This window comes from Oncorhynchus clarkii, chromosome 4, assembly GCF_045791955.1.
Source record: "Oncorhynchus clarkii lewisi isolate Uvic-CL-2024 chromosome 4, UVic_Ocla_1.0, whole genome shotgun sequence".
Lineage (NCBI taxonomy): Eukaryota > Metazoa > Chordata > Actinopteri > Salmoniformes > Salmonidae > Oncorhynchus > Oncorhynchus clarkii.
In genome coordinates, this window is record NC_092150.1 from 12927198 (window position 1) to 12939317 (window position 12120).

The 12120-nt window shown below is 40.7% G+C and overlaps 2 protein-coding genes across 8 annotated transcripts; both read left to right on the forward strand.

Moving 5' to 3' along the window:
• Positions 1 to 897: 897 nt before the first annotated feature.
• On the forward strand, positions 898 to 5455 carry LOC139406447 (bile acid-CoA:amino acid N-acyltransferase-like). 6 transcript variants are annotated; one of them, XM_071149039.1, is made up of 11 exons: positions 898 to 1090; positions 1464 to 1660; positions 1785 to 1863; positions 1964 to 2154; positions 2293 to 2462; positions 3382 to 3501; positions 3621 to 3703; positions 3812 to 3905; positions 4052 to 4132; positions 4307 to 4448; positions 4881 to 5455. In XM_071149039.1, the coding sequence occupies exons 2-11, from the start codon at positions 1465 to 1467 to the stop codon at positions 5009 to 5011; spliced, it is 1287 nt and encodes a 428-aa protein (XP_071005140.1). In that variant the 5' UTR covers positions 898 to 1090; position 1464; the 3' UTR covers positions 5012 to 5455. The 6 variants fall into 6 exon arrangements, with proteins under 6 accessions (XP_071005140.1, XP_071005137.1, XP_071005136.1 ...); XM_071149036.1 differs by having other exon boundaries at positions 898 to 1086; positions 1764 to 1863; XM_071149035.1 differs by having other exon boundaries at positions 905 to 1090; positions 1764 to 1863.
• Positions 5456 to 7462: 2007 nt separating this feature from the next.
• LOC139407571 (acyl-coenzyme A thioesterase 1-like) lies at positions 7463 to 11763 on the forward strand. Of its 2 annotated transcripts, none has more exons than XM_071151397.1 (10): positions 7463 to 7728; positions 8533 to 8632; positions 8772 to 8962; positions 9685 to 9848; positions 9955 to 10071; positions 10365 to 10453; positions 10579 to 10672; positions 10790 to 10879; positions 11080 to 11212; positions 11487 to 11763. In XM_071151397.1, the coding sequence occupies exons 1-10, from the start codon at positions 7542 to 7544 to the stop codon at positions 11615 to 11617; spliced, it is 1296 nt and encodes a 431-aa protein (XP_071007498.1). In that variant the 5' UTR covers positions 7463 to 7541; the 3' UTR covers positions 11618 to 11763. The 2 variants fall into 2 exon arrangements, with proteins under 2 accessions (XP_071007498.1, XP_071007497.1); XM_071151396.1 differs by having other exon boundaries at positions 10790 to 10870; positions 11071 to 11212.
• Positions 11764 to 12120: the final 357 nt, after the last annotated feature.

Consider the following 12120-nt stretch of genomic DNA (forward strand, 5'->3'; position numbering starts at 1 on the left):
CCTGGCCTCCACAATCTCCCGACCTCAACCTAATTGTGATGGTTTGGGATGAGTTGGATCGCAGCCAATGGAAAAGCAGGAAAAGGAAAAGCAGCCAACAAGTGCTCAGCATATGTGGGAACTCCTTCAAGACTGTTGGAAAATCATTCCAGGTGAATACCTCATGAAGCTGGTTGCGAGAATGCCAAGAGTGTGCAAAGCTGTCATCAAGGCAATGGGTAGCTAGCTACATTGAAGAATCTCAAATATATGTTGATTTGTTTAACACTTTTTGGGGTTTACTACATGATTCCATGTGTTATTTCATAGTTTTGATATCTTCACTATATTCTACAATGTAGAAAATAGTAAAAAATAAAGACCTTTGAAAATAAAAACCTTGGAATAAGTAGGTGTTTCTGAACTTTTGACTGGTACTGTATATCTCTCTCACATGGAAATGTCCCACTCCTCAAGGTGGACAAATAAGGTTTCCAAATTCGTTCAAACATCTTTCTTCTGGCCAAAAACACATGTAGGGTTGGGCAATTCCAGTCCTTGAGGGTCTGATTGGTGTCACAGTTGTGTTGCAGCCCCAGCTAACACACCTGACTCCAATAATCACCTAATCATGATCTTCAGTTTAGAATGCAATTTTGGCATGTAACTACATAGTTCAACCCTCCAGTTTGTTGCTATAAAAATGCTATAAAAAAAGCTATAACATGTTTTGTAGCAATTATTAGACATAGGTTACAAAACTTCGTTCAAATAAAGTGTTCTACCAAAACACCTGTAGCATATTAGCCTACCTAACTTCCTCTACAATATGTCGAGCCTCCTTTAATTTGGCAAACCATGTTCCACCTTAAAAAAAACATCCTCCACTGCGTCGTCTCGCTCTGCCCCAGTCCTGTCACTGCCGGACTTCCACTGTTTTGAATTTGACTCATGAGAGAAACTTAGCCCATAGGAATTTAGATTTTTAAAGCATAAGACACGCAATGCAAATCTTGTAAGGCACAATTTGCAGACCCAATACAGAAGGCATCGACACCTAATTGCAATAGCCGTTTCCTACAGCAGTTGTTAGGACAACACGGGCAAGTTGGTAAAACTGCGTAACGTTATATCCTACGTTTTGTAGAAGCTGGCGACATTAACGTTATTAATTAAGACTTCCAGAATATGGTATATTAGGCAACACTTTCTTTTGTGCGGGCGTTAATAACTGCTGTGTGATGATACATTGTTTATTGTTGTCTGAATTGGTCGTTACACAGTAGCCTACTTACTGTAAGAGGTAAACACTTCCAATGCATGCTGCTCTGAGTCTTTCAAGCTCTAGCCAATGACGCTCAGTCTGTCAACATGAACTTTGATCCTTCTTAACTTTGGTGTCCCATTTCACAATTTAAGCTACTTACTAACGTTATACGTCGGTGTCTCTTTGTTGAGAGGAAATTTCTATGCAATTTTGACAGGATGACTGAAAAAGCAGCGTCGCCCATGCTTTTGCTTCACCCATCCAGGGGACTAATCGATGAAAAGTTCAGTTTAATCGTCCAAAATTTGTCACAAATTCAAGATATCACATTGCACGCGCTGATCCACTCAGATGATGGCGACTACTGGGAGGCCTTTGGCCACTATGTTAGTGATGCTACAGGATTTGTAAATGGTAGGCTACTTGTATTTAATGTCACACATCAGTTATCAATAATCTGAAGAGTTCAATTCATATTTAAAACCCTCTCACATAAACTACCCAAATATCTTTACAGTTGCCAATGATTCTAGTTTAGGAGGGACATATGATGGCGTGGAACCCATGGGACTGTTGTGGAGCATGAGGCCAGTACCTGGCAGTAGAATTGGACTCAGGTAAACTGAAACGCCACCCTAAAAAGAATACATTGATAAAGTTGTAATTTTGTTATCAAAGGACACCAGTTGAATTATAAACAACGTCTTGTAATTTTAGGTTGAGGAAGAAGGAGGTCCACACTCCCATGGTGGTGCACATCTCTGTGTACAGGGGACACATGAGTCAGGGTTTCAGAGAGCAGATGGCCCTGGCGAGTGTCGTCACAGAGCGCTGGTACATGGCCCCAGGAGTCCGCAGGGTCGACATCACAGAGGGAGGGATCACAGGGACCCTATTCCTGCCACCAGGTATGCCATAGTTTTTAGCTACATACACCTCACTTTCAATAATTACAATTAAAATCATCCAAAGATATGATTTAGATATGATTATCATAAGTGGAGTGCATATAGCCCAGGTCTGAAAAGACCATGTTGTGTTGGAAGGACCCGGGCCCTTCCCTGCCCTGTTGGACCTGTGGGGTGGAGGTGGCGGTCTGGTGGAGTATCGCTCTGCCCTCCTGTCGTCGCATGGCTTTGTCTCTCTGGCCCTGGAGTACATGACACCCCGGACCTCTGGGGGCTCAACCTCTCATGTGGGGAACGAATACTTTGAGGTACCAGTATATGTTACTAGACCACTGCATTTTGGCTGATCTGCACTGTCATATTTAGTGTCATAGGTGCCTCAAATGACAGTGATCAACTGATATATAGCATATATTTTACTTTCACAAGGTGATATGCTCTGTATATGGTGTATTCTTATTCAGGAAGGAAGCTATAAGCTGTAGGTAATTAAACCCACAAAGCTCATCCAAAGGTTCGTTCACCTTGTCTGTGCAACCAATCCCTTGCGCAACCTACACATTCAACTGTTATTTGTAGGAACTGACATTGGATTTTGTTCTTATCTTAATAGTGTGTTGTAAAATGTGTCATTGGGTTACGTATGTTGAAGTATGAACCTTAAAGAGAACATGACTAGACAACTAGACCTATTTCCTACAATACAAAAAGTATGAGAAATGTATGCACTCACTAGTGTAAGTCGCTCTGGATAAGAGCATCTGCAAAATTACTAAAATGTAACCTTCTCCCACTTTTGTGGTACTTACATTAATATTTAAAAAAGTTATTACTACAGTAATAAAGAAACCAAATATCCTGTGTCACAATATGACTGCTATGGTAAAAATTTCAAATCAAGTTTTGTACGACAGTCTTAGTAAGTAGCCTTTCACGAGCCTTGGTTTGTGCGAGCCGGAACGACTCATAGGGCAGGAGCCTACTATATCTCCTGTTTCTGTAGCGTGATACATCCCCTTGACGGGACGCTGGTCTATCGCAGGGCCTTAACCCCAATCTATCTCCTTATCTCCTTAATGCAGAGGGCCAAGCAGGGACGCATCGGGTCCCATTTTTACAGTGTTTGGTATGACCTGGCCGGGGATCGAACTCCCAACCTTCCATTCTCAGGGCGGACACACTAACCACAGTTGTAGTTCATATGAAATGTTCTATTTTTCACTCTAGGCTGCGTTCACTGTTCTAAAACAGCACCCTCAGGTGTGTGGGGACAGTATAGCGATACTGGGCCTGTCCTTTGGGACCTCAGTGGCTTTGGGGATGGCCGTGTACTCCACTGTGATTCAGGTAGGAGAGTGCTCTTACCACACTGGCAGAATAATGTGTAGATGTGTGTATATATTTGTGTTTTTGTCTGTGTGTATTTGTTTGTATTTCGGTGTCTTAAACTGTTGGTTCTCTCTCAGCCCAGGTGTTTGGTATGTGTGAGTGGCAGTCATGTCCAGCCGGTGAAAGGCTCACTCTCTGATGTCTTCGGCGAGATTAATAAGTATGTGTACTATCACATGTTTAAAGATGTGTATGCATTTGTGCTTCCACTTTGATCCTCTAATAATAATTCAATTGAACTTACTCGTCTGTGTGTTTAATTTCCTAGAAACGTCCGTAACACTCGCTATGATGAGGAGAATCGAGTGATCTGGCGGGATCTGCTCCTACCCATTCCAACTGATCCTACCAAGAAAGTGGATGTGGGTTTAACTCAAACTGGATTTTACCCTGATTTTAACCTATACCCTCATTGTACTCACTTTATAGCTGTTCTCCCTTGTCTGTTTGACTTTATAAGGTATGTAGCATTGTCTATCCCCATGGTTTACTGTTGTGTCCTGGTTAGGTGGGGCAGCTGAAATGTCCTGTTCTAATGATTGTGGGTGAGGATGACCAAAACTGGCCTGCCACTGAGTCAGCAGAGGACGTGAGTACATTTTCTAACAATGCTTGGATTGCTGCAGAAATATGTATTATTAAGTGGTACTACTGTAATTTTTTAAGAGGTTCTACTGTAAAAAAATAAATATATATATATACAATATGTTTTTGACGCCCAACACTTTGATGTAGAACTGACAGAGTTCTTGTGCCTCCTCAGATGAAGCAGATGATGGAGAAAGCAGGAAACAGTCACCTGCTGACCACTCTGTCCTACCCTGGAGCTGGTCACCTGATTGAACCTCCGTATAGTCCTCATATCCGTGCCAGCAACTTCATGGTGGCTGGGACAAAACAAAAGTGTAATTTAACGTTGGTTTTGTGTGTGTGGTGTGTTTGTGTCCTTGTTATTATCAGAGACAGTTTGACAGTATCTTATTTTCTGTTTTGGGGATGTGTCATTTTTTACTGCTAATCGACAATACAACACACATTATCACAGTGATATGGTTGCAATGACTCATTTGTCTGGTAATATGTGAAGAACTCTCGTCACACATGCTGTTTGTTTTGCCTGGAGATAGACAAATTACTCCCCGTTAATTTTTTACGAGGCAATAAATACAATTTAAATCAAGTACATTACATACTGTCAGTCTGAAGAGCAATTTAAAAGTAATGGCTGTTTCCATGGCTGTTTCTAGCAAACATATAGAAATGGGTTGTGTGACGCAGTGGAATAATCACACTTGTTCTCTTTATGTTTGATGCTTCCCCTCCTGATTTGATTGCAGTGGTGGTTCTTTGGGGAGGAGAGACAGCACCACACGGTCACGCACAGGAAGACTCCTGGAAGAAGATCCTTTCTTTTCTGGAGGAGCACCTATATCGAAGCACAGATGTGACCTCACAGTCAAATCTGTGACCAGGCCAGAGACACAGACATATTAATAATTTTTTTGCAATTATGACTTATCTTAATTCTCATTAGAGATGTGATGAAAAAATAATTATGTTGACACAAGTGTGCATGGGAATAAACCACATAAATCAACGAGCCTATGTCTTAATCCAAATTCCGTGTCATTCCCTTTCTCCTGGTTTTGGTGATCTACACGAGCCATAACGTTCAAAGATTGAGAAGATCTCTCAGAGTTAGTGCATTGTTACAAATGTTTCATACAGTCTTTCATTTCAATTAAATAGACCTTATCACTGCTTTCTTTCCAGTTTTACTGCTGTCACTAGCAATATTGCATCTAAACCTGATAATTTACTAATGTGCATTTCTACTTTTACAAAGGCGCTTCTACTAATAGGTTGTACAAAATTGCCTTCCTTGAATAAAGGAAAGCCTTTGAAAATGTAAGAACTCACCCCATTCCTTTTTTTCATGGTCAGTTTTTATCTGAATATCAAATCATCTCTGGATAACAGTTGTGTACCTTACTGTGATTGTTTCCGTTTGACCATTTTAATATCAAACAAAGTCACTATTCTCATTCACAAAATATCAAGAGGTTCTCGAGAGGTATCGATTCTCAAGTGACACTATTGTAATGTAAATTTACAAAATGATCACATCTCGGGCACTACCTCACGAGGTCATGCACTTGCCCTACAGTTGTCCCCCCCCCCCCCCCCCCTCCAAGCGGATCATTGTAAACAGAATTCTCGTTCAGCCCAACAGTCCTATAGTATAAATGGTAATAGCAGAGCAAAGTTTTTGAAACAACTGAAATGTATAGACATTTTCCTAATATTTGAGACTTATTTGAAATTACTATTTTAGGCTAGAAATACATGACGTTACCGATTTGTTTCCCCACGCCCAGATGGGATCAGAACGCATACGCTTCTCGTGGCTACCTGCAGCTGGGGTTGTAGGTTACAATTGATCAGACTGAAGCACAGATGAATTGTGCACGAGTTGACCATTTTATGTTGTGGGGGAGATGGTCTTCCAGATAATGAAGCTCGGCAAGCCCTGCAGTGAATTCACTTATACACACTTTGTCAGTCGCAATTTGCTTTTACCACGTAATGATTTGCATGATATTGATAAAAATGAAGCCTGGTTTGTTGTAAGGTAGGCCTGCTGTTGTTTTATATTGTATGAGAAGAGTAATCGTACATTTTTGATAGGTTAACGTTTCTTGATGAAGACATGCTGTTAGCAAGTCTGTGCTTTTGTCATGTCAGCAAAATTGTAGGCTAATGAGTGTAGCCTACAGACAACAAAAACTAAGCCATTTGTCTGCCCATGCTTGTGAATTGTTGCATTATTCCAAAGTGTAATATGGTTAAGATGAAAAGTCGCTTGCATAGTTGTAACATGCTCACTGGCTAGTGTCTGCTGAGATATTTATAGTAAATGTCCCTTGCCAAGCCCCCAATCTCTCGGCACATGACATTCCTTTGCTAATGTAAATTGAAATGTTAATGTACATATGATGTAAATTGAAATGTCTTCGCGCTGCCTCTTCTGGTCAATGAGATAAGCTCCATAAATAACTTCTTAGTAAAGAGCCATTTCTCAAGCAAGAATTTTGATAGGCCTGGGAGTGGTCTGAGTGGGGAGGAGAATATACTGTTATTGGCAGAGAGGTTCGGGAACTGTCTTTCCTTTTGTTCTGTTAAAGATGCACTATTCAGAAATCACTGCCTTTTCCTGGGTGCTAAAATTCTAATAGTTTGCCTAATTTCAGTTTGTGACAAAACAAGCAAGTATTTAAACCGCGGTGATATATATTTTTTATAACCAAAAATATTGTATTTTCAGCTGTTTGAAGCTGGTGTACAAAACTGAAAAAAACAAAGAACACAAAGCATAGAAATTGCAGACATGGAATAGATCTATCGCTTCTTAGACTTGCTTTCGATGAGAATGACAGATTTATAACAAACATTTCTATGTGAATTTGGTCAGGTCTCCCAAAAAGTTATATTGCAGCTTTAACTAGGCAGGGAGGCCAAAACTCCAGCCCACTAAAACAGGCTGAAATTTCAGACAGTCTTTTCATACCGTCCTTACACTAGAAGGACGTTATCATCATGTTTTGAGGTCTGATAAATATTGTTTGTGAAGTTTAGAGAAATGTACGCTCTGACATGTTCATTGTTGAATGTTATTAATTGATTTCAATGTCAAGGAGACCCATGATAAAGGCTGTTTCATGCAGTATTTTGTCTGGAGTTAGATGTTAAACTGGTGATATCCGGTTCTTTGTTGATGACAAAGTGCGTGGGAGATCAAGGACAGTGATCTAATACATGAAGTCATAGTTCATAAATACGCACGGGCAGTCCCTGTAAGGGCAAAGCATCCCAGAACATTTCTGTAACATAGGGTTCAGCCAGTTCAGACAAACAAAGGTGCATCTTCTCTTAGTTTCTATTACGAGAGGGTCAATGCATTTGTTTTAGAGGACATTTCCACTACAACAATCTGTGACATGAATTCTGTTCCTGTGTTGACTGTAAAACCATGGAGAGCCCTCTTTGATGAGAAGTTCCATGTGGTTGTGAGGAACTTACCACCGACACAGGAGGTCACACTACATTCTTTACATCAGTCTGAAGACACAGACTACTGGGAGGCGTTTGGACACTATGTCAGTGATGCTCAGGGAAGGGTCACAGGTGAGAGATATTATTTCATCATATCTTTAACCAATTTCTAAAGAAACACCTCTAAATACCAATGGGAAACATTCAGTAATAATGCTAAATCATCTTTGTCTGAGACAGTACCTTCATAGAAGTATTAGGGAAAGTCACCCAGTAAAATACTACTTGAGTAAAAGTCTAGAAATATTTGCTTTTAAATGTACTTAAATATCAAGAGTAAATGCAACTGCTAAAATATACTTAAGTATGAAAAGGAAAAGTATAAATCATTTCAAATTCATTGTATTAAGCAAACCAGAAGGCACCATTTTTTTTTACATTTATGGATAGCCAGGGGCACGCTCTAACGCTCAGACATAATTTACAAACTAAGCATTTGTGTTTCGTGAGTCCACCAGATCAGAGGCAGTAGGGATGACCAGGGATGTTCTCTTGATTAGTTCGTGAATTGGACGATTTTCCTGTCCTGCTAAGCATTTAACATGTAAGGAGTACATTTGGGTGTCAGAAAATTATTTAAAAAAGTAAGAAATACATCATTTTCTTTTTGAAAAGGTAAAGTAAAGTACAGATTTTTTTACTTAAATGCTTTACACCACTGGTCTGAGATTGATATAGTATGACGAGGTTAATGATCTATTATCATCAAGTACCTGAATGAGGTAAAAAAAAGTACGTGACAGATTTTGACAGACTGCTCAGTGTAAGTGAAAAATGTTTGGCTAAAGTAGACACATTTGAATCGTAAATTAATCTCTGGGCTACTTTATGTGCATGTAGTTACCAAAAGTTTGGACCTTGTTTTTTTGTTTATAGTTGCCAAAGATGAAAGTTTTGGGGGCACATATGAGGGTGTTGATCCAATGGGTTTGTTGGCGAGCATGAGACCAATACCTGGTAGTAGAACTGGACTCAGGTAAGCACTTCAACCCCATCTGATTTTGTTAACGTTTCATTTTTGGAGATTGTGTGCTTTTGAACCTCTCAGTATCCCACTGCTGCCACCATATGTAATGATGCCACCAGCTGTTCTGTTGGTACTTTCTGACCCTTAGATTCAGGATCAAAGAAGTCCACACTCCCATGGTGGTGCACATCTCTGTGTACAGGGGACACGTGAGTCAGGGGTTCAGAGAGCAGGTGGCCCTGGCGAGTTTCGTCACAGAGCGCTGGTACATGGCCCCCGGAGTCCGCAGGGTCGACATCACAGAGGGAGGGGTCACAGGTACCCTGTTCCTGCCACCAGGTAAACTACATGCCTAGTATACTGAGTGATCACATCCGTGCAGGACAATTTGTATCGGTGGTTGTTCACTGTAACTGCATTCACTACAAGGGGAGTGTATGTTTTAGTTGCTTGAACTAGGTTCAAGACACATACAACAATACATCAATGATTTACTTTTGTTATGTTTAAATTAACCTTGGAAAATGAATAGTAAAGCTAAAACCATGTTTATTCACCCATTGGGTTATACAGCTGCATAAGACAAAGACATGGTTCCACCAGTGGTAGTATATATACCCCAGTTTAGGAGGAGTCTCCTCCTCTCTAAACATAACTTCCTGTCTAGTAATAAAGATGTAGTGATGGTGTCAACAAACTGTTCCTTCTCCCTTAATGTGACCTGACCGCACCTCGGCACCCTTCCTCACTAAACCACATCTCTCCACCCTTATCAGTGCCTGCCAACATGTGATCGTCTTTCCTTCACTCAGTACATTCCAAGCTTAATTGCCTACACCAAATACATTCCTCCTACAGATAACCATTAACTTCTGGTGTATAAACCAGACTATGGCACTCCTCATGTTTCTAGTACAACTGATGATTAACAATATTTAAAGTCCGACCCCATCACTATGGAGGACAGAACTAAAGAACTATACAGTACATGGATGTAAAGATGCATGCTCTGCTCTCAGGTAGACACTAACAATAATGTTTTTTGCCATGTCATCCTGAAGGTCCCGGACCCTTCCCTGGAGTTTTAGACATGTGGGGAGGTGGTGGCGGCCTGGTGGAATATAGAGCTGCTCTCTTAGCATCCCACGGTTTTGCTGCCATGGCGTTAATGTACCTCTTCCCAGATGCACAGAAAGCTGCTACCATTGGCTTCCATTACATTGAGGTGTGTAACTGCCCCATTTTCTTATGGAGATACAAAAGAGGAATTGACTTGGGGACTTTGAAAACCACTGTCTTACATACTGTATAATGTTGATTTCTTGTCTCAGAATGCTTTCAGACTGCTGCAGGATCACCCTCTAGTGGCCTCTGACAAAATTGCCCTGCTTGGCACATCCTTTGGTGCCTCAGTCGCTTTATCCCTCGCTGTCTCAGAAACTGTAAAAGTACGTCTATATGCAAGTCCTTTCATCTCCTGTTCATTTTCTGGATAAACATGCATTTGTACTTGCACCAGACCAATAATGCCCCTGTCTTAATTCATCAGTATGATTTTCCGATTTGTGGTTGCGAAATGTTTACCATGTTGCATGCAGTGATATTGGAAAGTAAATTGCATTCATGTCTATCTATACATTTTATTGATCACTGTATGAGTCTAAATGATGTATGTTTCTCTGGAAAAAAATGTAATTATCCAATATGTTCAGTGTAAATGAACGGTTGTCTACCTTTTTAGCCAATATGTTGTGTGTGCATCAGTGGCAGCCATGTTCTTACACTCAAAGCCAACCAGTCCATTGCGGAATCCTTCAAAGTGATGAAAGAGTGAGTTTGTACATGTGTTTGTGTATATGTGCATATGAATGTGTTTGTATATTGGCATAGCATTGACTTTGGGAGAGGACAACGTACTAATTAATTGCACCTGACCATTGACCATGTGTTTGCAGACACGTCCATAAGTCTCGCATGGATGAGAACAATTGCATAATTTGGAGGGACACTCTTCTACCCATTCCAGAGGATTCTGACCTGAAAGTAGATGTAAAAGACTCACCATTTCAGAACCTTGGGTCTCGGCCGGCTTGTTTTAAATTATATTTTCCTCATTCACAAAATGGTGGTCTTGATATAAATCAATATTTTTTGTTATTTTCCCAGGTGGGGAGGATAACATGTCCATTACTACTGGTTGTCGGACAAGATGATACGAATTGGGCCGCTGTTGAATCAGCTGATGATGTGAGCAATGTTCCTGTCAATATTGAGTGTGTCCTTATGTAGCCTACTCTTAAAATGGATTTGCGTGAATGGATGTATTCTCCATGAGCTGAACTCAGGCTTTAGGGTAAATCATGCATTGATGTCAATGGGATAATTGCTTGTGAGAAGTATTGCTTGGATAGGAACCCTGTTAAAGTCCATCAATTGCTCCTTCTCAGATGACGCAGATGATGGAGAGAGCAGGGAACAGTCACCTGCTGACCACTCTGTCCTACCCTGGAGCTGGTCACCTGATTGAACCTCCGTATGGTCCCCACTGCAGGGCGTGCACCTTTGTGTTGCAGCCAGGCCAACAGAGAGGTGCCTTTGCAGAGTCATTCATGCAGACAGACTGTGCTTTTATAGTTCTTGTGCTCCTATACATTCCTCTGGGACCACGGGGATTTGCAATGTTTTGCTCTAGCTCAACATTACCACACCAGATGAAACTAGTTCACTAATGATCCTACAGTTCTATATTTTTCTTATGTACTGTAACTTGAATGCATTTTTATGTAGGTCTACATTACACAGTCATAGGAATACCATGTCTCAAATGTCTTATATCTAAAGCAGTCATTCCAACTTGTTGCAGTGGTAGTGCTGTGGGGAGGCCTCACCAAACCTCACGCCGTTGCACAGGAAGACTCATGGAAGAAGATTCTAGATTTTTTGCAAGAGCATCTCTGTCACAGTGTCAAACCCCATGTGTATTCCAGACTGTGAGCATTGTCTTACGTCAGGTTGCGTCACTCCTACGTGTGAGAGAAGATTCTAGGTTTTCGCCAAGAGCATCTCTTCCAGAGCATTGATCCACAGTCTGATTTTGAGGTCATCACAATCAAACAAAAATATGCTGAATTGATACTAAGATGACAACAGCCCAGATGCAGTGGGAGTGTACTACAGCATCAACCGTCACATTGGTGCAAGATGAGTTCAAGATTTCGCTGAAAGTCTGAGTTATACCCACACATCTCAACTTAGTTTTCAGTCCTTTGTGCCGAAGCAATGTCACTGAATTCTGAAGAGGACTTTGTGTATTATTTCTGTAGTTTCAAAGAATCAATGATTTTCTTCCTGTTTTCAAAGATGTCTATCCACTCTGGTATTTAATAGTAAAACTACGGTACTGTAGAACTTCAAGGCCACCACAGGTGAAACAGCATGGTAGGTATAATCGTAATATTGTTGTCATACAATAAATGTAAACTGAGTATATCTATTTA